We start from the raw sequence: 24,230 nt of genomic DNA, 5'->3' as shown, positions 1-24,230 counted from the left end.
CACCAGTCCACCTTCATATCATCAAAGTCAGATCAGTTACTGAACAGGACAAATTCAAATAGATTCATCGTCCTATATTACCTGCATTGATCTGGCAATGTTACATTGATAAGACACTCAGATCCTGGATTACATGTTTCTCTTATTCACAATCTGGCATTTGGTGACAAATCTTTCTAGCTTTGGGATATGGACATAAATTACATGGATACTGCTTGCTGGATGGACAAGCAACAAATACATATCTAGAATCTAGATAAATTTCCACTACAATGACACTATCATTTTCTCTCTAGCTTCTTCTACTGATAGCCATTTTTCAACCTTTAATTCTGACACTTCACATCCTTCAAGGAATGCTTTCCCATTCCCATTTCTTCTAATCATAGACAATAGCTTGTTCCCTTAAAAGTAACATCACACAATAGAGAATGAAGACATGTTAGTTGGTTCCCATGCTAAATCCTATCATCCTCTGTTCTCTGGGAGAGGAATATCTGCATTGACAAGCAGGGCCAGATCTAGGCTAAAGCCTGATTAGACACAAGCCTAGGGACATTAAATTTCAAGGGGTGCCAAAATTTAAAAGATTTCCCAAAAATACAATAAAAAACTATAAACAGTAACTGCGCAGCAGCATGCCTGCTCATGAATTAAATATAATTTTGCAGTGTAAATAGAGTGAAAATGCTTGAGAAAAGAAATTGTCCAGGACAGAATATCATAAATGTTAAACTCAAAAGTTCAATGTAAAAACAAAATCAGAAGATAAGTCAAATCTTAGGGGCCACCAGAATATGATTTTTGCCTAGGATACCAAAATTTCTAGAACCAGTTCTGTTGGCAAGCTTAATATATTAACTGTTTGCTGAAAACCAGGAAATAGCTAATTGTTCTTAGTATACAAGGTGTAGAATAAAAGGAAGGGGAGTAAGGAACAAAAAGGCATTATATTAACCTTTTTACCTTAATTCACACTGCCCAAAATTATGAAAAGGGTTACTTGTACAGTAAAATGCCATATATGTATACATTTATTTCCTAAAAGGAAATATCATGTATCCCCTTTTAGGAAATAGATGTACATTCATAGGCCATATAAATTATCCTTCTACACTGTGTTGTCCACTCCATCAATGATGCACATATTTTCATTTATTCTATTACCTAAATACAGAAATTTCAGTTTTAAATGTTCTCTATATTAAAATAATTGATATTCCATCATATAGTCTTAATGTTTTTGGAGCACTGGGAAAGAGAAATATCAGGGAAAGACAACAAGATCTCTGAAAATCCCACCCTGAAAAAACAAAATGTTTCATAAAATGCTTTTACTACTTATTTTTACAATAATATAAGTTTATATCAGTATTTGAGAACTGGACACATGCAAAAAAGTAAAATCAAAGTATTTTATATTAATATCAGGAGATATTTCCTACTCTAAAATCTATTTAAGTATATAGTATAATAAGAATACTACTGTATATTATATAATTCATTATTCCTGCTATCAAAACGCATACAAGATAGTAAAATGCTATTAGGAACATAACTAGAAAAACAAAACGTGTTTGGATACATTTTGTATTTTCTACAAACTATTAGATTTGAAGTTAATTTTATAAACTTTCTGCTCTGTTGGCATTCTTAATTTAGTCAGTAAAAAGATTATATAAATAATTTGTAATTTAATTTGTACTTTTTATTCTAAATAAGGTCAAATAAGATTGAGGTATTAAAAATTCTTTTTTACAATAATTTAATCTAGACTAATTTCTAAATAAAGGTACATTAAATTGGTTTTAAGGCTGTCTGCCATAGTTTGCTATAACATGTCCAGTTGTCAAGCTTCTCATTACCATTCTACTTATGCTAAGATTTTTTTTTAAATCAATTACATGCAATATAATAGAATAATCACAAAATCTCTTTTAGGGGATTCAAAGAACAGATATATTGGTAGCTTTCATAAATTGTTATTGTCCCAGTAGACCAAGATAGCTTTCAATCATCCAGTTCTTCCTCCCATATTTTCCAGGGTTACACATCCCATAAACATAAACACGTTTTGTTCTTCTAGCAACAGCATCCCAGAATATGAAGCTTGAGCAGGGCCAGCAGATTTCCTTGTGTGCCCTACAGTCATGGGAAATTAAAATTTGTGAAGGCTCCAACATCAACAGGAACTCTTGCTTGTTAACTATGAGTTTTTGTATTTGCTTCAATAAGAAATTACAGAATGCTACTTAAATCAACTTGGAGCCATTGATGACAGATGATCTTATGAGGAAAAGATATAAAAATATTTTGGTGGTGTGGAAGACCCAGATTATATTGAGAAATTTAAAGTTCCTTGTAAGGACAAGATTTGGGAGAAGAGACTTTTATTTTAATTATGAATAAAAAAGCTCAATATCACAGACATATTATGTTTCTCTTTAATGGCCAAATTTCCTTAAAGATTAAGAGCATTACCGGGCATTAAAACATTAATTTAAATCTTTAGAAATTACCTTCGTATATGTCTAGAATTCAGTAAATTATATGAGTATATGCCAAATATAAATATTAACATATTAATTATGCTAGATAAGTAATCTTAATACAGTACTGGTAGAAATTTATCAAGAAGGACATACAAAACATCAAGTCCAACTCCAGGAAGTCTTACACCTTCACAAGGAGTTTCAGAATATATATAACTTTTCATAAAATCATTCAGTCCCCAATAAAATAAAAATCAGTATAGTTTATATTTCAACAGATTCATCCACTATGATATTAATAGCACAATCTTCAAAAGGCATACTTATATACTATTGGAAATTATCATATACTGTAATTCTAAAGAAAAAGGAGAAAGATTACAAAAACTATATACTATTCCCTTACTTGTTAATTTCCAAAGAGTGCATCCCATACCGACTTTCGATTACATATTTGCCAGGATGAGTATGGATATTGATGGGAACATTGTTTTTGTACCTATGAAATAAAAATGTATTTATGATAAACACATCAAACATGAAGAAATGAAAAAATATAAATTTCATTAAAAAATAGATTTAGCAAAAACTAAAGAATGAGACTAAATTCAACTACATGCTCACAGATATACAGATTGATAGTGTTTCAATATCTAACTGGAATACTGCAGTGTAGAAAAAAATGACACGTGCAACACATCTACACAGGTGATTTCACTTCTACTTAAAGATGTACTTTTGTTGGAGAATAAAAGTAATAGGTTGAACTGAAATATCGGTGTACTTAGCCTACTAAAAATAAATTGGACACGGATTTACTCTGACAATGTATAGATTTAATGTTCTATTAATCTAAGCCATCAATCCATAATGTCTTGAGAGTACAGGTTTTTCTTGTTTGTTTAATGAGTAAATTGAATAAAGCAATGGCTGGGGATAACATCATGTGAAAATAGGAATCACATAATGTTATTTGTAGGGCCATTTTGATATACAGTATATATATATGCATATTCATTTCTATATATTTATGAAAAAGAATACATAGTAATAATAAAATAGGCATGGCAAACTTCAGTAAGACTACTGAATTTTTCTTTAGCTTTAAAAGCATTTGAGGAAAAAAATATCCAGAAGATGGCAGCAAATATTTCTTTAAGCATGGAATATGAAGCATTTGTTGGTAGTACTATTGAACTTTAAAAGTCTTAATTAGATAACATTCAATTATGTACCTTATCATATTCTCTTTTGTGAAACTCTTTCAAAAAAATCAGATCCTGGTTTGTGTTTCTGTATTTTGGGGGATACTTTATGGCTATGCTTTGTACAAGTAGTCTTTGAGTTATGACTATTTGTTCAGGGACCATTTGAAGTTACTTACGACTGGTCCCTGAAATTATGGCCACTGCTGTGTTCTTGCAGTCATGTGATCAGAATTTGGATGCTTGGCAACTCATCCACACTTACGACCCCAGGAGTGCTTCAACTCTTCCACCTGCCTATCTCCACCCACATCTATGCCCTTGCACCCCTGCTGCCCTAGCTGATCTTTGCTTTCTGCTGCTGATCAAGCATGCCCAGCCTGGCTCTTGGTAAGGCAGCTGTCGGCTGCATGACACTTTTTTGCCAAGGGCATGCCTAGCAGTTTCTTTGGGAGACCATGGAAAGATGGCTTCTGGTAGCCAGGAGTTGCTTAATGAATGGCCAGGGCAGACACACCTCGTCAGCACTGGGAGCAAGAAGGTGGCAAAGGTCAGGGCAGCAGGGGTCTCAAGATGTAGAGTGGAGAAGGCTACTGTGGCGGGTATTCAGCTGGGGCCACTGAGGCTGAGTAGGAGGATTGGGGCTTTGGCCATACTGCTGGGGCAGCCAGTGCTTCCTGGAGCAACTGTAGCTTTTTGTCACACTGCTGGGCAGGCTGGCGTTTGCACTGTGTTGCTGGACCAGGTTGCGGAAGCAGAGGCTTTCAGAGTGGCTGTAGCTTTCATCTGTGTTGCAACTCTGGGCCTTCTTGGAGCCCCAGAGCCATATTGCAGCAGAAGCTCCTGAGCTTCAGCATGGCAAGCAGCCCCAGAATCACATGGTTCTCAGGCCAAGGGAGGGTGCAAAGTGGCCAGAAGAGATGAGAGGGAATAGGCAGTTAGAGAGAGCTGAAGGGGAGGCAATCCCTTAGCTTGGAAGAACTGAGTCTCAGAACTGGGTGGGATCAAGGCTGGAATGAACTCTTAGTTATAATTCTGAAATCATAATCCCTCTTTATGTATTCTTCTTCTTTATACATTACATCACTACATTTTCTCTAGATATAATAATAGTATTAATTACAATTTTTCCATGGAGTTTAGTATTAAAATGGACCAATTATATTTTAGATCAATAATTTTATTATTTTATTATTCTAAACATGTAATTACCTTATATAGATTGTATACCCTATTGTATTAATTTTTATGCCCCAAATTTTTAAATTCTAATTTACAATTTACTTGTATTATTATGTGACTATATTCTAATCCATGATTTTAGTTTATGACAAAAAAAAATGCAATCTGCAGTACTGTTCTATTATCAGCATGGTTCCCTTTGATAAACAGCTAAGTAACATCTAGTTGGATCAGACCCCAAATTATTATATTTAGCTCTTCTAATGAAAGGCACAACAGAAAATATTTCTTCTATCCCTCTTCACATTAAAAGGTGTTGCCTTTCAACAGCTTGTGTTGTGGAAAATGTAGATCAGAGCACACTAGTTATATTAAATATACATGGAACCAATTTTACCACAACAGCTGAACTAAAGCAGTGGATTCTTAAGGATTATTTAGCTTAGCATGTTAACAATTAGTATACATGTACAGGAAAAAAATGAATCAAGAATGAGCCTACCCTTAATAATAGATTTTTTAAAAAAACTACTATACAGTTTGCAGCAACAAAACTTTGTTTCCTCACTTTTCAACTGCATGTTATTTTGCAGTAAAATAATATATTATTGCTTATATTATGTGATAAAAAGTTAAGCTGAAGATGACTTTGAACTAAAGTCATATCTTTGGACTAAAGATATGATGTTATTGAATATAAATATCTATTCTGAATATTCTGAATAGCAAAATACTAAACTGAATGGATCTGTGATTTTTTTTTACATTAACGGGAATTTACCTGGGGCATACAAATATCAGAATTGCAAATACCACTGATGTTCATAATTGGGTGTTCTTATTCTATTATTAATTACATTTTTAATTATACCATAATAATATAAACAAATGTATGTGGTTGAGAGAGAACAGAGTAACTGGCTGAACTAGATTCAAGAATTGTGAGGTCAGATAATACCCTCAACAAATAGAGACTTTAAAATGACCCCTTCCATCTTTTCCTCCCTCTCTCTCTTTCTATCTCTACATATGCATTTGAGTGTGTGTGTGCATTATGTGTATGTGTATCTATGTGTGTGTGTGTGTGTGTGTGTGTGTATGTATGTGGTTTTACATTAAACAGTCTTGTTTGTATTTTTATCCTGGTGATCGATTTTTCTTTTGTTTTTCTAATATATATACCTATATTAATGTGTATGTTTGAAATATTTGAAATGCAGAATAATCCTTTTAATAAGCTGATTTGTGTAATATTCAGCTACATGCGTTTCAAGATGCTTTTATGCAAAGCATGATTATACAATACCAACAATACTTTAGCCCTAATTAAAAAATTACCCTGATACTGTACTATAGCATTAATATAATGTAATTATTTGTTTTGTTTTTTCATTTCTAAATATGTGAATATATCTCCTTCTCCAAAGGGGTTGGGGGTTGGAGAGGTCCTCAAATAGGGGAATGTCCCAGAATAGACTGCATACATGCATAAACGAAATGACCTGGAATTCTTTATTTATGTAGACAAGGTCTAACAACTTTCACATATATAAGAAATTTAGAGAATGTTTTACTTCAGGCTGTTCTTAAAGACAGAAGTATTAATTTTTCAGAAGGATCAATATTGTTATTCAAACCTAATCAGTTAAAATCTCCCCAAGCTCTGCTGTGCTGCCTTAACATAAAATGGGAGGATGCTCCTGGGAGGGATGGGCAAAGAACGTCAGGAGTCTATGCCAAGATTATACATTCCAGCAGGCTCACCCAAAGAATGAAGGTCATCCCAGCTGCCCAGTTAAAACAAGCAGGCACCTATATTGGGAATCAGTTATATAGGAAAATGGGGAGGCAGATTATCACTTTAGTGACAATGGCAAAAATGTCAGTTCATACTGCATGCAGAAAGGCAAGGATAAACTACTCCTGTATTTTTACTAAGAAAATCAATGGATGGACTATATAAAATGATGGACAATAAAGTGCCAGATGACGACACACACACATACCAAAGTCAGATGACATTCAATGTACTACTGAGGAAGCGCTGAGGATCTTTCAGAGAACTGACGATGAAGGCATATATACATGTCCCAGGATAATATTGCAGGATCCAGTCTGGGTCAGTCATGGGGACCAAAGGCTTAGTCTTTTGAGTTTCTGGACTTGTGCTGGAGCCATCCTCAGGGAACATCTCTCTAGCAAAGTATGTGCTTTTGGCCAAGGGTCTTCATCCCCCGATCCGTGGACTGGCACCAGGTGGTGGCATGCCAGAAACTGGGCTGCGTAAACAAGCAAAGTTCCATCCATGGGATGCAGGCAGCATGCAAAAATATGCCCCCCTCTGGTCCATGGAAAAAGTCTCTCCACAGGTTGGGGGTTACTGCTTTGAGTTATTCTGTGTGTGGTATTTATATTGTGCCTGGTTCTGTGTGGCTTTTTAGTTATTGCCATATAAATACCATATAAATATCACACATAGAATAACCCAAAGCACACATTCTAGTGAGAGAGAAGTTCCCTCAGGATGGGCTCCAGCACGAGTCCAACAGCTTGGAAGACTAAATCTCTGGTCCCAGTGACTGACCCAGACTGGATCCTGCAGTACTAATGGTCTTTATGGTGATGCTGGATTAAAGCCTTTGGGATGTCTACTTGCTGATGTTGCAATACAGAAAAAGAAAAGCTACGGTGGTTATAGGGACACCATTGGGAGACTTGAATGATCAGGTTAGGGATAAATCAGAAATGACTTACATAATCAATCAAAATCAATCAGTTAAAAAACAATGCAAGTGTTATGTCAGGTTTCTATCTAGGTACTAGAGCTCATAATTTCAATAAAGAAATGCACAAGATGAAAATGTGGAAAATGTGGAAAAAGGTTAGTGCTCAAACAAACCTCTGAGACTCCGAGAATCTTAAAAAGTCCAGGGCTTAAACAGAAGTGCAAAATCACAATTGCAAGAAACCTAAAAATGCACTCAGAACCTCAAAATTAAGTTAGTTTTCTAAAAAGCAACAATTATAGTTAATTCTTTTAAGATTGCAGAAGTTTCAAATCACCAATATAATGAAATCTCATTGTAGTAATTTGAGATCTTCTGCATTTTCTAGAAATTGAGAATAGTATACATATTCCCCTACTCTTCCCCCATTTCTGTCCAGTTTATCTCTTTAAATAAGGTTGGATTCCCACATTCCCACAATATTAGTCAAGCAGAATATGGTTCAGAAATCAGTGATTACAAGTTCAAATCTTTTTTTGTTTTGAAAATCAACAATTGCAGGATAATCCCTGGAAACTGAGAAATATATTAGGAAGTATCATTTCATCTTTTCTTCCCATCTCTTTTCCTAATGTCAATTAAAACTATTTTAAGAGTGGGGAACTGAAATGGGATGAATGATTACAAAAATCCCTTCACAAAGCATTGTAGCTCAGAGGCCTCCAACCTTTCTCGGTTGGCGGACCGGAGGGAAAGGGAAGGGAAAACATTTTATGTGTGCGTGTGTGTGCACACACAAATGGGGCTGCAACCACATGCAACGCCCGCAGGTTGAGGACCCCTGCTGTAGCTCTTTCCTGATCTTCAGAGCATCCTCATACTGAGAAATAGGCCCTCTACTGCCCTTCAAACATTTTTAGGGTGTAGCTCCCATAATTTCTAATCATTGCCCAGGTCTAAGGCATATGAATGTAAATGTAAATTATCTGAAAGACCAAATCTACTAATGTCAGCTTTAGCAGAAACCTTTATTACGTTTGGATCAATATTGTCCAAGATGTAATAATTGACACTTTTTTGTCAATGGTTTGCAGAATAGCAGTTCTAGAAGCAAACTGCAATTAAGAACTTATGTATTAAAGTCAACAACACAATATCTGACTTAAATTTTGGGTTTCTTTCTTCCTGCATCATTTTACATCATGAACAATTCTGTAAACCCATCAGCTTACTTTTCTGGTACTTTAGAAGCTACTGGATCTGACATGTACTGGATCCAACATGTTTCTTCTTCGTGTTTAGCTTATTTTAAGGAACACAATTTTATTTATGACATGAAATAAAAGTCACATACTTTTAGCACCCAGAAGAGGAAAGTCATTTGCTAATTTGGAACTGCAACACATTTACTCTTATTATTAGCAGTTCAAACATATAGCTGGACTCACAAATAATATGGGTTTTCCATATTTTTCCCAGTAAAGCTAATAAAAGAACATGATTGAATGTAATATAATTCACTATATAATATTTATTCAGCTGAGAACATTAAGGGTTCACAACTTTTATCACATTTCCAGGTTGTATAAGTGCTGTTTGTGTCAAGCATGTGAATGAGATCTACTTAACAAATGTTAAGCAAGAGTTATCAGATTTCATTTCATATTCCAAAGCAAACACCTGTCTGATGCTCATTCTTTCCACTGATAACTAAGTACTTAAAATACAATTCTCTACATGTTTCAGTCAATAGCAAATCACACTGAATTCCTAGATAAATAGGACCAAAACTTAAATATTCAGTGTTACCACAATTTAAAGGAAAGTACTGCATCACATTCCATACACATATCTAAATGGATACATTTATTGCTAATTTAATTTAAAGTGAATTCAGTTCTTGGATGTAGCTGTATAACAATATTGGAGGGATGCAGATTTAAATCATTCACATTCTCACATTATATTCCAGGCATGCTATGAAGTCAAAAATAACTGAGAAGAATAATGAGACCACTACTTTTATTTGGATCAGATATCACTATGCCAAATTAATCATGTTCTCGTATTTCTGACCTTGAAAGGATTTTTTTTCTTATTTCTTCATCAAGTTGCATTTATGTTTTAAATATATAACCTTTTGTATACATTCCTCCTAAAATACACAAATGTAATGCCTTTCACTTTATACTGTCAGATTTGCAAACTTTTCTTAATATAAATGTATTTGGAACATACCTTTTTCCGAAATAAATGCTTGTTAATTGGCAAATTATGCTACAAAATTCAGTAGTGCCAAAATCAAACTGCTACAGTGTTCAGTGTGCATATTGATTCAAGAAGTGCAGTCTGATAAATTTATATCAAACATGAATTTCCTCCTCATTCAAATCATTAACACTTGAAATTTTTTTCGCACTCGAAAGCTCTGACTCTTGTCAATGTGGTTGCCAATATGTGCACACAAAATAGATATAGATTTCTCCCTTGAAATGAGTGGATATTCAATATAGAAACATAAATGGATAAATTATGCAAATATTATTCATAGTGTGGTTTGGAACACTCTTACTTAGAATTAATTATTGTGTTGAGGCAAAAGTTAATTGTTGTGTTATAGCATACTTAATGATACCATTATTCTCAAGTCTTCTGCAGGAATAAGATATATCTAAGATATAGCAGTAGTAAGATAACCCACAATGAATATATTTACTGAATTAAAGTAAAAATGTGAAATGTTTTTTTAATTTATATAATAATGTGTGAATTACTTTAAGCATGCAAAAATTCACTAGATAATGTTAAGAGTTGAATTTGATTACTTCTCAATACAGTATTTATAGTAAACTTTATGTTAACCTATTCTAAATGCATTACTTCATTAACTTATAATGCTGATAAACAGACAAGCATACCATGTAACACGAGGTTCTGGCCAACCTCTCACAGTGCAGTTCAACCTGGCATTCTGTTTTTCCCAGACAGTGTGTGAACGAGGTTTGATAACAAATTCAGGAGCATGTAGCAGACTATCTTCATTTAACTTTCTGTGGAATTCCTGTGTCTCTGTTAACTGTAAGACAAACATTTCACCTTAAACATCATCCTCTAGACTTGCACTAGTTTCCTAATAAATAAATCTTAGCTTTGATGTAGATTACTATATGAAATATAGTTGTGAAATATGTCATAAGTATATGATACAGTATTATTGTAATTTTCAATGTGCTATTTAAACATTTTTTTTCAATAATAATAATAATAATAATAGTTGGAAGGGACCTTGGAAGTAATTTAGTCCAACCCCCTGCTCAGGCAGGAAACCCTATACCATTTCAGACAAATGGCCGTCCAGTCTCTTCTTAAAAACCTCCAATGTTGGAGCATTCACCACTTGTGGAGGCAGGTTGTTCCACTGGTTAATTGTTCTAACTGTCAGGAAGTTTCTCCTTAGTTCTAGGTTGCTTCTCTCCTTGATTAGTTTCCATCCGTTCCTTCTTGCTTTCTCCAGATTTAGATTCTGGGCAAACTTAGAATGGACTGCCTATCACTTCCTTAGTGCAGAAACAGATTATATCCTCCTCCTCCTCCTCTTCCTCTCACTTCCCCATCCCACTCCCAGTCTCAGGGAATTGCAAAGGTTTCCCATACCAGTGTTCCAGCTTTGATTCAAATTGATGTTTTCTGTTGCTTTAGGACCTTCAGAGTTGATGGTCTTCAGCATTTTGTTCTAATCTAGATGCAGCCTTGTCTGCCAATGGCTGTGCTGCCTGGCAAGCTCCTTGCCCTCCAGCAGCTAATCATTACACTGTGCCACTATTGGGTTGCTATGTTCTCTCCTGATTAGTATCTCCCCCTTTTTAAAAACAAAAACAAAAAAACAAAAAACAAAAACCCTTTAAAATGCAGTGTTTACAATTTACCATGAACCATTCTTACTTCTGGAAGCTCATGATCCATTTTCCAGTGGGCACCCTTTCCTTTCTACCCAGTCTAGGCAAAGCATGCTCTCTTTGCTTTCCCAGGTCCTGCTTTCAGTACTGTACTGTACTGCAAAGCTTCCCTTCCTCATTTTTCAAAGAATATTCAAGCTGCTTCTGTAGTTGCTGCTTTGCTTTTTGAAGCTAAGCTATCAACTCTTCCTTATTACAAAGCTTCCATGCATCTGCAGGAAGATGTAGGAATGAAAAAGAAACCTTTTTCCTGCTGCATTCATCTTGTGGTGACAAAGTTAGGACAGTACCATAAGGGGAGGGGGGGGGGAGAAGAAAAAGTCTGGATTGGAGTAAAAGGACATAATGTGAGAAGAGAAGGCATCCATGTACAAAAACAACTGGGAAAGATTTAAAAAAAAGGCACATGGAATAGCACCTAGTAAAAAGGGAACAATCTCTGAAAAGAAGAAGTGGCACTAAATCAGCCAATGAGGTGCCTTCTCTGCATGGGTTGGAAGGGAAAGAAGCAAAGAAATGACCATTCAGGTCTTGTATTGGCCATGATCTGGACTGACCACACCCTAGCTCCACTGCCAACTCTCTGCATTTGGAACGGGTATTTTTGAAGTTGGCTTAAGAAAGAGGTGAGGACAGCATGGGAAACATGCGGTTGAAGTTACAGGCCAAAATTTTCCTTTCTTTTCTCAGAGCAGAAATCTTATTACTGCTTTTGCATTTTGCAGATGTTTAAAGACTTAAAGGAAGCAATGACGCCAAGTAAAAGAGAAATATGACTATGAAATTATGGAAATATTAGTATTTGTTTCTCCCAACATTAGCCTCCAGGATCCCTTACATGAAGTGAAATATAGAAGGGTCAGAAATTGGCCACAGCACGAGCCAGTTAGGAGAATAGTTCTGCTGGTTGCAAAATCCTTTTGGTATGCTCACTCACACTCCAAGCCAAAAAACAGTCTACAGCAGTTCTGGAGCTGGCATTGATTTATTTATTGGCTTCAACAGGAGGGAATTCCTTTTATTTAAAAAAAGAGAGTACTGGGGATGGGAAACTGATCCTTCTTGCCCTTCAGCAAGTGCCAAGAAAGATGCTGGAGTTTTTCTCGGAGAGAACAGATAGGATACATCTATAAGGGCGGATCCGTATCTATCCGCCCTTATAGATGTATAATTCTATCATTTTTATCTGTAGAGCAGTGGTTCTCAACCTGTGGGTCAGGACCCAATTTGGGGTCGGACAACCATTTCACGGGGGTCTCCAAACAATGCAGTCTGCCATTTTCCCCCCTTTTCCTTAGCTGTGCTATTCCCTTTTATTCTATTGGCTTTCTAAAGCCAATAGAATAGACTCTCTTGAATAGAGTCTAATTCTATTGGCTTTCAACTTACGACCGGTTGAGTAGTCCTTGACTTATGACCGGTTGGGGGTCGACCACTGCTGTAGAGAAACAGAAGCAATACCTGAAAAATATATCCTACATTTCATATTTAGATACTGAACCCTGCCAAATGTTTTAAATTATAATGGTTCAGAAATAATGTTTAATCCCCCCCCACTCTTAATCAAAGAGATGTACAATAACAATAATAATGGCTTACCTTGGTAACCGTATCCTGTATTTTGATATTTTTTAACAACAGTAAACAACAAAGCCTCACTTCATTATCACATTAATGAATGAGTAATTTAATACCGTTTTTTTAAAAGCCAATTTCTCAGCTGTCTCCCGTATTGCTACTTTTCTTGATTTTTTCTCATATTCTTCTTTTTCTACAGAAGAGGAAATTTTCTTTTTGGTTGCAGTAACCCCTTCCCCAGCAGCAAAGAGATTCCTTCTGGCAATATAGGCAGCACTTTCCTTAATTCTTTCTTCTTCTTTATCTGTAATTCCAGTAATATAGTTTTCTCTGCAATAATTAAAAAAAATCCATTGCATACTGGAAAATAAGACATTTTATGTAAATCTTAACAAAAATCAGTTAAATATATTCACTGAATGTATCTAGGCAATGGACTTTCCACATCAATTTTTCCTAATTTGTGCTGTTGATGTAAGAGTCAGGAATGAAGTTTGTGGATGACACAAATTTTAGCCCAATTTTCTGCATAATATGCTGTGGCGTGGAGAAGCTGTTTTACATGATTTCCTTGAAAAATATTAGTTATCATCTTATTGTCTCTTCAGCTTAAGAAAATAAAGGTAAATATGAAAAGATACCAATACTTGTACAAAACGCCAATGTTATGAAAGTCTACTGTATATCAGACTAGCTTGGTTCTTTTTAAAAACATTATAGTTATTAGACTTTTAGATCTGCTATACATATATTTCAGTATCAAAGTAATATACTTCCACAATATAAATCATAATGAAGACTAAACTTTGAATGCAGCAAGCAGTTGTTTAGAAGGCTAGCACCTGGAATTGGAAAAGGCAAGAGTAATGGGCTACTTATTTAGCTTTTCAGTTAGCAGCTGCAGTTATTGAGTATAAGCAAATCTTCACATGTGTGTGTATGTGTATGTATGTGTATATATATATATATATATATATATATATATATATATATATATATTCATCTGTATATCCAATGTTGTATTCTTTTCATTCTTTATCAATATTTTTAACACAAAGCCAATTCATTGAAATGTGTCTGTATTGCAGTAAAATCCACATACATAATTTATCACTATATAGTTGACAAATATGCTTACTCTGAATTTCAAAGTTATGAAATGGCTATCCATGTCATTCTAAACATTCATTCAAACACTGAGCAATTAGAAGAGATACAGAAAACTTTTCTTGAGATGAAGTGCCAAACATTTAGGCTGATCCTGAATGCAATCCTTAAAGACTTTAATCTTTAGCCAGAGAGAGCAGAATGGCAGATTTACATATTAAATCAGATAACTGAACGATACCTTTGGAATATTAGCATAATAATAGTTATACTTTCAGATAATGCCATTCAGTAACTCTCACCAGCTCTCATCCGCTCAAGGTTGACTCAACCTTCCATCCTCCCGAGGTTGGTAAATGAGGATCCAGATTGTTAGGGACAATATGCTGGCTTTGTAAACCACTTAGAGAGGGCTATAAAGCACTGTGAAGCAGTATATAAGTCTAAATGCTATTGCTATTTCTCTATTTTTAACATTATGTACTGAACAAATTTAAATGATTTTGAAAAACCTGCTTGTTGTTCAGGTATGTCTAACCATTAAATAAATGGTTTTTGGTCTAATAATCTTGGATACTACTGCAATATTTTCTTATTCAATTATATATAATAAAAATTAGAAAAATGAGACGAATATAATATATATGTGTGGCATGTATGAAAAAGCAAAAGACAGCTTCTCTTGTATTATAATGAATATACTGATTTAACATAATTCTAAACTGAATATACAGAAGATAGATCTTTTCTGATCTAAATTAGAATTCTTAGCTATTTGCATAATTTTAAGAACTTTTCCCCTAAAAAATGTCATTATAAAACAATGCAAATTTGATCATATTGCTTATTAAAGAATTCAAGATTTCAGTAGCAATTTCTGTCGAAAATATAGCCTCCTCTGTAAATTTCAGACCCATCAACTTTTTATAATTTGGTTAAATTCAAGTTCAAACTCAATACAACTCAAATATATCTTCTGATATGTTTATATTGACAAAGGACTCCATTTTTCTATTAAAAATATCACAGAAAATGCAGGACAGTGAGATACTTAAAAGACAGTATTTAGTTTAGTTGTAGTGCCGTTATCTTTCTGTTTCCTCTATTTTGTTGATTCCTTTACTTTTCAATTATTCATTCATAATTGAAATATCACATATGAATAAGCAGATTCTTAAGGATAAAGACTCAAGAATTACTTCAAAGGAAACATACATAGGATTGCACTATTTATGGCTAATGTCAGGGAGATTGTATTTTAAATCAACCCCACTATCTGTGCACTTATATGTGCAATATCAAGATCATTAGGAATTTAATTATATGGTTATATTTCGCAATGAAGCCATTATAAAGCTGTAAACATTTTCTTCACTCTTTATCTCAGTCATTTTTTTTGTCCTATTCACAAAACAGCACTAAAGAGACATACCTTCCAGTGAACACAGGGACAACATAGTCAACAATAGTGTTTTCTTTTTCTTCTGACAATACACTTTGCTTAGCTCTCTTTGCTTTAGGACTCAACTTTAGAGTATGATCTTCTACCAGACTTCTGAAAGAAAAGTCATATTATTAGTCTTTTAAAGACATCTGCCTTAATGTTATCTACTGTAATGCAACTTGAACACAATGGAAGTAGGATGTCAGAAGGCATTAATAGTCTTTAACTCAGCAATATATTTTTCATTCCCATACCCAAGTTGCTTTTTCCAGGTAGCTATACAACATTAAAAGAATCCCGATCTCAGAAATATCTCATGGAATTCAATGTTCTTATTTTTTTTATAGTATAACATATCTGAGCTTTAAAATTCCAGACAACCAGATTACAATTTTTTTTTGCTGCTATTTTTTTGTAATATATTTTATTGATTTTTTAAAAAAAATTAATTACTTAATAATTGGCGAACAGTGTGTTGTCTGGGTTACATTTGTAAAAAAATCACTAACAATTGATTTCTATAATCCATAATCCACATAATAGTTTTAGTTGATTTCCTCTTTTCCCAAAATATCCTCTTCTGCAAACATTGAGTTAACACAGTTCTTATTGTTTTGATAGATAACAATTAAATATATAATTTTCCCAATAGTCCTAAAAATAACAATCACATCAATATAATATTTCTTTTCTATCCAATCATTCTGGTTGCCTTACCATAGATCCCGTTACAGTCTTTATTTTAATTTGTTTCTCCCACCAAATTCTAGATATTCTTACTGGTTAAGAGTTTCTCAAAAATTAATTACATTTAAGAATTTAACTCTATTTTTCCATATGAACCATCTCACACTTTTACAGTTCTTAAAAAATAAATAAAACAGTAGAAAAAAGGAAAGAAAAGCAAGAGTAAAGAAGTATAAAAAATAACATACTACTTAAAATATATATCCCTCCTACGCTAATATGTATTTATTAAATGGAATGTTTAAAGATTAAACATATTTTAATTATGGTTATTTTTTGCTGCTATTTACAAGTCTAGATTTTTGTAGCTCAGATTTTATGCAACTACTGTGTTAATTCTGGAATTTTCAGCCTTAATTACTGTCCTTCCTACTTACTAAATTCAATATTATTCATTTTTTACCCACATTCGTATATGCCACCTATTTCTTGTGCCTTTCTCTCACACATAATTTCACTGCTGCTTAAACAATTCTTGTAGTAATAAAATGTGAATTCTTGCCTCAGGCTGATACTAATAAATGAGAAGCAAACTACATAAATGTCTGATTTGGAAGGCATATTGTAAAACAGAAAAAGGAGTCTGCAAGCAGTTTATTCTATTTCTGTTTTGCATGGAGCTGGGCAGGGAGGTGTTGCTTCCAGTGCAGGACTTGTGTGAAGACTTTGATGAAGATAATTGTTAAATGATATTCCTTGCAACCTATTCTCAGCATTTTACGATCAGCAGAAGTGAAGAATGCCATAGATTATACTGTTCTTGATGGGTTTTGGAATAAAAACAGTGATATTGTAAACAGTGTCAGCTTCAGGGTATATGGGCCTCAGGACATCTCCTACCAATTAAAAGATTTCTATTTTTATAAAGATTCAGACAGAGGGGCAGCATTGAACCTCCTACTTTTGATACTCGCCCTAGGCCAGTGTTTTTATTGAATTTAGCATAAAGCCAGCTCTAAGCATTGTTGTGTCTTGAATTATGTCTTAAGAAACACTCAAAATAAACTTACAAGAAAAAAATATGTAAAAATATATAAAACATGAGTAACTTGCATGAGATTCTGGCTGCCATTTCTGTACCACAAGGCATAGTTTGGGTAGAGAGTAAAATTTATAGGGGAGAAACGATGGCCAAGCATAGATCTCCTGCTTCACTTTTTTTTAAAATTGATTAATGGTTTGACAGATATTTGGTACACATTGTAATAAGTAATATTTATAATATATTCATATTAAAGTACTTAGCTATGATTCCAACACTTTATATTAAAATGCGTATATTGCAGCATTTCCCTTTCTAGGCCTTCAGTCCCAACATCATGGATGGAGTACCCACTCTACACATTATTTACATAGTTTAATTTTCAATACTGATGTGGGAATACTCAAAACAAATATAGTGTCTTAAAAATACAAAGCCATGTTTTCAATGAATTAATTATTTTGCACTGCAGAGATAAATCATAAATGCACATATACTGAAAAATTGGATATAGCAAGTTCTTTATACTATTCTTTAATTTCCACTTTGTTTTCTGAAGATAAAAATTTAAAACATTTTACTGATGCAAGCTTGCATTTGCTTGCAGTGAAAACCATGTTATTGTTCATATTTATGCTTTAGTTTCCAATCTATTCCTACCCAAGCTTCTGTTGGGTAATTACAATCTATAATAATTTTTATAATGCTAATTATAAAGGACAGTTTCCACAGGCAAACTGAGAGAATTATTGAAATATATTTACCAAGAAGTCCTATTTTTTTTCAAGGAATGTACTATTGCATCTTTATCACTATACAGTGTAACCAACATTTCTTCTAGAGGAGAAGCACAAAAGTGCAAATATTTTAATGCTGGTTTAAAAAAATCTGTTTTTCCAGACAAAGATCAAATTTTACCACTCCTGTAATCCCTGAAAATCAGAAATCTACTTGAAAGAACTAGGTTTGGACTGGAAAAATACATAAAACAACTCTCCTTGAAATGAGAGAGCAATGAAAGAATCTTCCTTGGGGAAATATTATTTTACAGAACCTTAGTTGCATATCCTTAGCTGATGAGTAAGAGTTTGAAATCTGTTTCTGAAAATTGAGAAACTTAATTATTTTTTCATTCCTAATAATCCAGATATACCGTATTTTCCGGAGTATAAGACGACTCAGCATATAAGACGACCCTCAACTTCGGAGACAATTTGCATGCTTTAGAAAGTCGTCTTATACGCCGTAAAATATGGTAAATATTATTAATATTTTCAAATTTTTCTAATGAATAACCCTGTCAATCTTTGTCTGTAAACTAAAAGACAAATTTGTAGGTCCTTAAGCACTATTTAATTTGTCACAATATAATAAATGTTTATGTTTTTCATTAGTTTATAAGATAATTAAAAATAAATAAATCATGGATCCACTGTGATTTTTTTTCTTTTGAATTTTTACCTGTATTTATTTTACATATATTTTAATTTAGATTCCTAATTTGCAGTTAATCTTACTAAGAAATAGAAAGTCAGCTCCATGGAAATCAATAAACAACTTACATATGACCGAAGTCCCATTGATTTTAATGGTAAGCAAAGAACTGTCTTCCAGCTAACCATCATCTTTCTAGGATTGGAATATCTATGGGGCTATAAACATTCTAAGGAAAGGAATAGTATACTATAACTGGGCAAGCCAAATATTTAAATAAACATGTTTTGTTTTTGTTTTTTTAAAAAAACAAAAATGGGATGGAGAGGTTCCTGTTCAGCTGGCTTGCACCACTTCGGCAGAACTGGTAGCTAATTTTTTGTTGCTCAGGCCCAGAATGGACTTCTGGAAGTAGCATCCACACAGAGAAACAGTTGTTCACATATTTGAATTCCACCACTGTTCCTGTTACTCCTAAAAGTTAAGTTCAGGGATCTGGAAAGGCACATAGAACATATTATCATTGAATATTTTGTTAAGTATTAATGTATTATTGTTTGATTGCACTTTAACTAGGCAAATAAGGCTTTTGAAGTCTAAGTACAATCCTCTTTATTCAATGTATCCTGAAGGTGATTTTCTTATTTGTGCTGAGCTCTCTTTCTATTAAATATATATTTGGCAGACTCTGTTACTGTAGAAAATAATGTTTTGGAAGGGAAACAAGAATGCCAACCTAGGTCTTGCATTGAACTTCTTAGAAATCTTCTTTTGGGACCAGGCACTTTCCCATGAGTGTTACTTTTGGACAAACCAGAAAGCAAATGGCAGCAGACTTGTAATACTAACAGATGAATTACTCCTACAAGATAAGCATTCAAATAGGGCCACAGGCCTCTAAAAGTCAGAAACCATTGCTTTACTCATCGACTACTCACCACATTATAAAATCTATCAAATCAAGCAATTTAAAACATTCACCATGAGGCAGCTGAAAAATGTAAACTGGTTCTAAGCCTGCAGGACAAATTAATTAGGAGTCAAATATCTAAATTCCTCTCACTCCTCTTTCTCTCCATCTCAGCTGATGACTAGTTCATGACATGCCAAAAGGAACTTCTTCAAGTTACATTCAGTCTGGTGAACTGGGGGTTTCCCTTCTGGCCAAAGCACAGAAATATTGTAATATTTGCCATATGATCAAGAAATTACTGTAACAACCAAAAACTAACACTTTTTTAAATGAATTTTTATATTATAGAAGAAAAGAAATATTTCTACAACAGGGCAAAAAAGTTTAGAAATAAAAGACATGAAGAACGAATAATAAATAATATTTGGACTGCAAGTAAGGAATTTATCTTCCTATCTTTCTTGCCACATAATTGTGACTAAACTAGTCACAAATTCTTGCTATTAAATAATCCAGTTAATTTTTGTGCATCTACCATTAAAACTATTTTCAAGCTGAAATAACACAGCTACTTAAATAATAAATGTGATGATATGTTTAATGGTATCAATAATTCAATTAAAGAGGTCGATACTGGGCTCACCTAAGCTTAAATCCATCTACAGCAAATAAGTTAATCACTTCAGGAAAAAAATCATTTTCTTTTAAATCTGCTGAGAGATTGAACACTTGCATTGTATTTCCTTATTGTATTGGATTTCAACTGCTAGCACCAAATTATCAGAATAAAATATGAACTCAAGTAAGGGTAAAAAAACAATTTGTCTTTCCTCATCTTTAGATAAAACGACTGTAGTCATTGACAGTCACTGATATAATTCAAACATTAGTTAAGTTCAATTTCTTCTTTTTATTTCTGTTTCTTTGACAACACCAATAGAGGAATTGTCTTTAATTTTTCTGACTGTAACATTATGGAATAAATCACAGTGTTAAATCTTATGAATTCAAAGCCAAAATAAGCATAATACAAAAAGTATATGCAACATTTCTGTAATATTTTTCTCCTTCAGAAAAACAGCAATGAGATTATGAGTCTGAGCTAGAATACAGGAGAACCACTAAACAGAAAATTTCTCCTCCAGCTATTTTATTTATAATCAAATATTTGACTAAATTATTTTTCCACCCAGAGGAAGATTTATAACCTTTCTTTCCATAGCCAGAAAAGCAGCTGTGCTGAGTGCTCTGAATGAGGGAAAAAATGGCTAAGATGAGTAATGTTTCTCCTCTTCCTCACTCAAACCCACACACTGCATAACTGGTCAAAGTGCCGTCAACAGATTGCTTTTTGACTCTGATGATATACCATCCATTGTAATGTACATCAAGGCACATAAATGATTTTACAAATCAAATTAATATTTAAGGAATACAAAAACAGAAAGAAACATTTTGTAAAATGGTAATCTGAGAAAGCTTATTGTCGCCAAAAATATTTATTATCACAAAATTTGATCCTGAGGAAGTAAAAATGGATGAAAAGCTACCATACTACATAAAATTGGATTTTACTCTACCCGCGGCTGTATGTATTATATCCAAGACGATATGCTTCAGCTTTCTTATTGATCAATTCAGATCCACAATGATACGCTTCAGCTGTCTTATTGACCAACTCAGATCCTAGACTGTAAGCTGCAGATCGTTTACTGTGAGCTGCAGATTTATGAGCATGAGCTTCTGATAATTCTTGGCTGGCTTCTGTGGATTTTTGATCAGAAAAAGCTGACTCCTGGCGGTAAGCTGATGCACCTCTGTGACTGTAGGCAGCAGAGCCATGTGTATAAATTGCAGACTTGCGCTTTTCTTCTTTCTGATATTGATTTAGTGTGGATTCTAGCTCTTTGTGACGATAAGCTTGATCGAAATGCTGATGATGCCTCTGATAGAATGGTAAAGACATTTTGGATTTCTCCTAACTCAATTCACACTTTGGATAAACTGTCAAAAGAAAAAGGATAACTAGTTAGTCATTATTCTCAATTCATACAATATGTTTGATGGTTTTAGCAAAACCATCGAATGAATATTTCTCCATGAATTTATCCAAAAAGTTCTGCCACCAAGATACAACATAAAAAACACTATACAATATCAGAGTTTAGGACAAAATATTCACAGGGATGTAAATAAATCTTAGAATGTTCACAAATAATGCCTTAAGAATTCCAGTTACATGAAAAATACTTTTCGCTTCATATTTATGAGCAGCCATTATTTTTTAAACATGCAGATTTGAAATCTGAACATGTTTCTATGGGAAAAAATGGGTAATGGATATTGGTTAAAAATAAAACAAAATATCCATTTAATCCAGTAGTTCTCAACCTGTGGGTCGGGACCCCATTTGGGGTCGAACGACCATTTCACGGGGGTCGCCAAGCACCATTTTCCCCCCTTTTCCTTAGCTGTGCTACTCCCTTTTATTCTATTGGCTTTTGAAAGCCAATAGAATAGACTCTCTTGAATAGAGTCTAATTCTATTGGCTTTCAAAAGCCATTAGGAATTGTCCAGGCTGTCTCTGCCCTGCTGAGTCTGCCAAAAGTCCCATTCTGCAAACGGTGGTGCACTAGTTGAGTAGTCCTCGACTTACGACCGGTTGAGTAGTCCTCGACTTACGACCGGTTGGGGGTCGCGGCATTAAAAAGGTTGAGAACCACTGATTTAATCTAATGTAAAATCCTATTAAATCAAAGCTTAACATAAAAAAGCAGCTCCCATAAAAGATAAGTTTTTCAGTGATTAGCTATTGCAAAACGAAGATGCAGGATGGGAAAGTTTACATTTAAAATATTCACCATTCTAACTGTGATTTATTTATTATGTTGGTTTTCTTTTATGAGTATTAATCCAGATGAATGGAAACTAATAGTCTCTTTTTATTCATTGGCCTCCGGAGCTGAAGATTTATACAATTATGATTTTGTTCAAGAGCCATGTATTGATTCCAACATAAAATGTCATCCCACACATTTTTAAGCCTCTTGACCTTCATTTCAGTCTTTCCTCCTTGTGGACCATTGCTTAAAAATACTATTCACTCTGTGCATTGCCATCAGGTTTACCATATATAACAGGTTTGTGAGAAAGGATTTCAAAACATCTTTATACAATTTAGTGGACATTAAATTAATTTTCCATATATGGCAAAAAAACAACAACCCAACAACAAATACTGATAATCCAATTCTTCAAACAATGGAAACTATCCAAGGAACTGCTTCTCTGATTATACACCTATCCAGTTGGAAGAAGGCCTTTTGAAGATGCTCTGCTGTCCTTTCTGGTATGGCAATATGGGCCCTTTTCTTACATTGATTCTGGTTTGTGAAACTCTTGAGAGTTTCTTTAGCCTACTCTCTTTAATATTTCAGGAAAAATGCTGAGATATCGCTTTCACCAGACTTTTACATATTAGATGAGTTTATTATCTATTTTGTTAATTTTAGTTTAGTAAACTTATTTTTTTTTAAAAAAAATAGTGTGAATTTATTTTAATAAAGAAACAACTACTGGTTGACATAGTTATTTTCACCAAAACATAAGATAGAAAATATCAGTGCTAACAAAATAGTATAAAACTTCTTATATTTGAATGGATGACAATAATATCTATTTTAAAAGTATACTGAAATCTCTGTGTAAGAGAATATTAGCACTTTAGTAATCTGAAAAAGAATTGAAATTTCTCATAACACAAATCCAAAAGTGTAGAGGATACTTGTTGCTCAGCTAATCTTTTTATTACAGACATTATATCTAATATGAAAAATATTTAAAAGATTTTAATAGCTAAATTGGTAAAATACTAAGTTTTCTATTATTTAGCTTTAAGACTCCTTTGGCCTATTACCACAATTACTAGAAATTTCCCGGCCTACTGCTGAACTCATAATAATTGGGCAAATGTAACAATCATCTGTGCAAGAATTAGAAATGAAAGAAAAAGTGGCATTTTGTCCACAGTTTAACATACATAGCAAATACATTTGAGCAATATTTATGAACACTGTAAACTTACCAGAAGCCAGATTACAGTATTTCAATCTTGTATGCGGATAAATGAGAGGAAGAGAGAAATCCAACTTAAAGATCAGTCCAGCAAAGTAGAAGACAGGACCTGTGTTGAGGATGGACTCCGAAGTTCAGAACAAAAATAATGCCAGCAGTCACTGGAATGTGAAAGCAACACTCGCAACCTTTTATGGCTGTGAAGGCTGTTAAAAATAGCAATAGCAAAGAGGGAGCTAGAACGCTCACAATCTTTCTGCAAATATATGATGACAGCAGCTTTAAGATACAACTCTTCTGTCTCCCAATCTTAACTAAATCCTTTCTGATAGCTTAGAAACAATGTAAATGTGGTTGTGCTACTTTTTTTTAAAACAAATCTAATTTAG

At 33.7% G+C, this 24,230-nt stretch overlaps 1 protein-coding gene across 3 annotated transcripts in view; it reads right to left on the bottom strand.

Moving 5' to 3' along the window:
* Positions 1-24,010, bottom strand: part of MYOM1 (myomesin 1) — a 71,408-nt gene extending 47,398 nt beyond the window's left edge. For 2 of the 3 annotated variants that reach the window (XM_039351024.1, XM_039351027.1), the window contains exons 1-6: positions 23,852-24,010; positions 21,347-21,770; positions 15,679-15,801; positions 13,256-13,469; positions 10,524-10,681; positions 2,899-2,991 (exon numbers count right to left, since the gene is read on the bottom strand). In XM_039351024.1, the coding sequence (XP_039206958.1) occupies positions 2,899-2,991; positions 10,524-10,681; positions 13,256-13,469; positions 15,679-15,801; positions 21,347-21,732 (974 nt within the window). In that variant the 5' untranslated portion in view covers positions 21,733-21,770; positions 23,852-24,010. The remainder of the gene's footprint in view (positions 1-2,898; positions 2,992-10,523; positions 10,682-13,255; positions 13,470-15,678; positions 15,802-21,346; positions 21,771-23,851) is intronic. The other variant, XM_039351026.1, reaches the window with a different exon arrangement.
* Between the last annotated feature and the right edge of the window lie 220 nt (positions 24,011-24,230).

The sequence above is a fragment of the Crotalus tigris genome, unplaced genomic scaffold (genome assembly GCF_016545835.1).
Source record: "Crotalus tigris isolate CLP2741 ecotype Arizona unplaced genomic scaffold, ASM1654583v1 scf7180000018368.3068619, whole genome shotgun sequence".
Taxonomy (NCBI): Eukaryota; Metazoa; Chordata; class Lepidosauria; order Squamata; family Viperidae; genus Crotalus; species Crotalus tigris.
Note: the sequence above shows the minus strand (reverse complement) of the source record. Positions and strands in the feature narration are given on the sequence as shown.